Source organism: Falco peregrinus, chromosome 5 (assembly GCF_023634155.1).
Source record: "Falco peregrinus isolate bFalPer1 chromosome 5, bFalPer1.pri, whole genome shotgun sequence".
Taxonomy (NCBI): domain Eukaryota; kingdom Metazoa; phylum Chordata; class Aves; order Falconiformes; family Falconidae; genus Falco; species Falco peregrinus.
The window spans coordinates 31,454,930-31,458,639 of NC_073725.1; the positions used below are offsets into that span (position 1 = coordinate 31,454,930).

Here is a 3,710-nt window from a genome sequence, read left to right on the forward strand (position 1 = left end):
TGCCCTCTTTGCCCTCCCACCCCAAAGACAGCCGGGGAGCGGTGGCGCTGCCCGCTCTGCCCCGCACCCGGAGATGCCCCGTCTGAGCGGTCACTGCCAGGCCGGCAGCGCGGGCGTGCGGTCCCCTCACAGGGAGCAGCAGAAGTGCATCGCCCCATTTATTAATGGGTGGCAATTTCTAGCCTTCCTTCCCAGGCGTTCCCCGTTTGAATCTGAGCTGTTGTTAAAACGACACACCACCTGCTCTGTGCTGCCAGCGACCGGGGAAGAAGGCATAAAGGCGGGGGATGGGGAGAATTAGCTTTGGCTGCAGACATAAAAGAGAATTTAAACTAAATAAGCTCGGTTCCCAGGAAGTGCCGGAGTCGGGCGCCTTCAGGGAGGGCGAACTGAAGCGAGTGGCCACGGCGTGTGCCTCGCTGCCAGGAGCCACAGGGAGGGTCTGCGCGCCCTCCCGTCTCCCGGTATGCCAGGCTGGGGACGCAGATCCTCCCGGGTTTCTCTTAAGACGAACTCAAGGACTGGTGCGTGTGCACGCAGCCAGTGCGTAGTTTCGCCGCCGCTTCCACCTCTGAAGATGGCTTTCTCCGAGAGCAGTCCTCCGGCCGGACGGGACAAGGCTGTGCCGTCCCCCCTCTGCAGCCCAGAAACGTGCAGCTGCCTCGAAACGCCGGACCCCGGGGGCGCCCGGCGACAGCAGCGCGGGGTGCAGGAGAGCGGGACAAAATTAGGATGTGCCTGGATGCTGCCCCGCGGGTTTCCCTTTCCTCCTTTTCAGTGCAAGCCGTGCGCGCTGCGGCGGGGGAAGCCCGAGAGGTGCGGGATGCCCCCGCCGCCCTGGGGCAGCCGCCCCCAGCGCAGGCACCCAGCGGGCCGCTCTGCCCCCCGCAGCAGCGCCGGGGGGGCACCGGCACCCCCAGAAGCTCCCGCCCCGGCCCCTCAGCACCACCCCAAAGCCAAATCCGAAATGAAGGAGCCTGGGGCAGAAACCGCGGAGAGGGAAGCAGAAAAAGGGGTTGGGGTAAGGATGTATGTGTGTGGGGAGCGAAGGGAGTCCAGATCACTTGTGAATGGCTTGAAAAAAATAATTGGGGGAGGGCGTGGAGGGGGGGAAGCGGAAACTTTCCTATAAAACTCAGCAAAAGTCCCTCCTCTCCACGTCAGGCCAATGACACTGCTGCCCCCAAACTTTCCGCCAGCAGGAGCTATAAGAACCTCCAAGTCTTCAACTTTCTCCCAATCCCAGACACCTCGAAGGGGCTCCAAGGAGGGATCGGGAGGGATTTTTTTTTTTGGTTGGCTTTTTTTTCCCCTCTTGGATCCTGATGCCATCCCCCCTCCCCCCAAAGTGAGGTCCTCCCTCCCTCCCTCCCTCCTCCTCCTCCTTCTCCTCGCAGGCCAGCGAAGCAGCCGATCAAGGGGGAGCTGGCGGGTTAGGTGCCCCCCTCTTCTCCCTGCCCTCCCCCCCCTCCCGGCCCGCTTCTCGCGTCTCCCCCCAGAGATGATGCAGCAGGACGAGTCAAACTCGCCAGTCTCCCCCGCCGACGACAGCTTGAGCAACAGCGAAGAGGAGCCGGACCGGCAGCAGCTGCCCAACAACAAGAGAGGGGGGCGCAAGCGGCGCTCCAGCCGCCGCAGCGCCGGCGGTGCCGTCGGGGCCGCGGACGAGCCCTGCAGCCCGGCCCAAGGCAAGCGGGGCAAGAAGTGCGGGGCGGGCGGGGGCGGCGGGGGCGGCGGCAGCAGCAGCGGCGGCGGCAGCCCCCAGTCCTACGAGGAGCTGCAGACCCAGCGGGTCATGGCCAACGTGCGGGAGCGGCAGCGCACGCAGTCGCTGAACGAAGCCTTCGCCGCCCTGCGGAAGATCATCCCCACGCTGCCCTCGGACAAGCTGAGCAAGATCCAGACCCTCAAGCTGGCGGCCAGGTACATCGACTTCCTCTACCAGGTCTTACAGAGCGACGAGCTGGACTCCAAGATGGCAAGCTGCAGCTATGTGGCTCACGAGCGGCTCAGCTACGCCTTCTCGGTGTGGAGAATGGAGGGCGCCTGGTCCATGTCCGCATCCCACTAGCAGGCGGCGTCCCCCACCCGCATCCCCCCGGCAGGAGCCCTAGGTAAGGCAGGGACACCGAGACCGGCGGGGAGAAGGGGGGTGGGGGGTGGGGGGAAACGAGGGGCCGCTGGCTGCGCCGTGGGCCGGGCACGCGTGGCCGTGGGGCGAGAGGGGCCCTCCCCGTCCGGCGGGGCCTGGCTTCCAGGGCCGGCCGGAGCACGGGGAGGCTGGAGGTGCCCCCCCACCCCCCACCCCGGCGTGTCCCTCCTCCTGCGCCGCCCGCGGTGCGTCCCCGGCCCCGCGGGGCCCACGCGTGGCGGGGCGATGCCGGCGGCCGGCGGGGTGGGCTGCGGGCGGGGAGGCGGCGGTGCGGGTGTGCCGCGGCCAGATGGGGCCGGCCTGAGGTCACTCCTTCGCCAAACGCCGCGGAGCCAGCGGGGCCGCCGGGATGGTTCCTGCTGCCGCTGTTGCTCGTATTTTGAAGTGAATCCATGTCCGCCTGCGTGCTTCCCGGCGAGAGTTTCCTACGGCCCCAGCAGCCCCCTTCCCGCGGCCCTGCCACCGCTGGCTGCCGGGCTGGGGTGTCACACGGCCACCGCGCCGCCCGCGCGGCGGGGGCACGCGCTTCTCCCTCCCCTCTTGGTGCCCGACGTGTGCATTTCCAGAGGCAGGGAGGTGTAGGTAGATGGGTGTGTAACTTTCATTCCAGTAACGAGTTTTCCGCCCTCTCTGGGTTTTTGCAGATGACATTGTTCCCACAGAAGGAGAAAATGGACAATCTAGAGACTCTGAAGTTGGATACGATTTTTTTTTTTTTACTTGTCTTAAACAAAAAATGTACCAAGGATTTCTTGGAAATTAGAAGAGCAATATCCAAATTCAAAGCAGGGCGTGGGGAGCACTTAAGGAAAGAGAAAGAGACAAGGGCTTTGGACAGTGACTACCCTTTGGGCGTCGGTACAATCCACACATCTCTGCATTCTGATAGAAGTCTGAATCGATTTTTTTTTTTTAATTTTGACGAAGAATGTTGGAATTTAACTTTTTTTTTATTTGCCTTTTTTGCATGCATTCCCAAGAGGTCGTGCCTATGAGCCACTGATGAAAGGAAATACGTTATTGTGGACTTTATTCATTCTTGAATGAAACCAACCAACCAACCAAAAAATATCCCTGTAGAGATGAAAACTTTTTTTTTTTTTTTTATTAGGGGGGAATAAGCTGGGCTCAAGCTGTTATATACCCGGTTCCTAACTTTTTTATTATTATTATTTTTCCTCTGAGAAAAAAATAAACATTTTATTTATTTATTGATGACCCATGTTAAAATGCAAATAGATCCGGTGTCTAAATGCATTCCTATTTTTATGATTGTTTTGTAAATATCATTGTATATTATTTTTCTGCAATAAATAAATATGATTGAAATTTTAATAACCTTAAAGTTTGGTCTCTCTGAGAACTCAGGGTTGGAACTGGAGATAAATACCTGTTTGTTGAGCTGTAAAGACACCCAAGAGAGAGGGGGCACTAGTATAAACAAACCAGGCGAAAAACGCAAACAAACTAGCTACTGACAGACACAGGCACGTTATTTATTGAGACAGCTTTATTATTCTGTGCTGAAGCTCCCTGCATTTGGGGGGCAAGATATTAT

General features: G+C 59.2%; 1 protein-coding gene across 1 annotated transcript; it reads left to right on the top strand.

The window, feature by feature from the left end:
• Window positions 1-1,221: 1,221 nt before the first annotated feature.
• Window positions 1,222-3,491, top strand: TWIST1 (twist family bHLH transcription factor 1). The gene is made up of 2 exons (XM_005235637.3): window positions 1,222-2,114; window positions 2,797-3,491. The coding sequence occupies exon 1, from the start codon at window positions 1,502-1,504 to the stop codon at window positions 2,069-2,071; it is 570 nt and encodes a 189-aa protein (XP_005235694.2). The 5' UTR covers window positions 1,222-1,501; the 3' UTR covers window positions 2,072-2,114; window positions 2,797-3,491.
• Window positions 3,492-3,710: the final 219 nt, after the last annotated feature.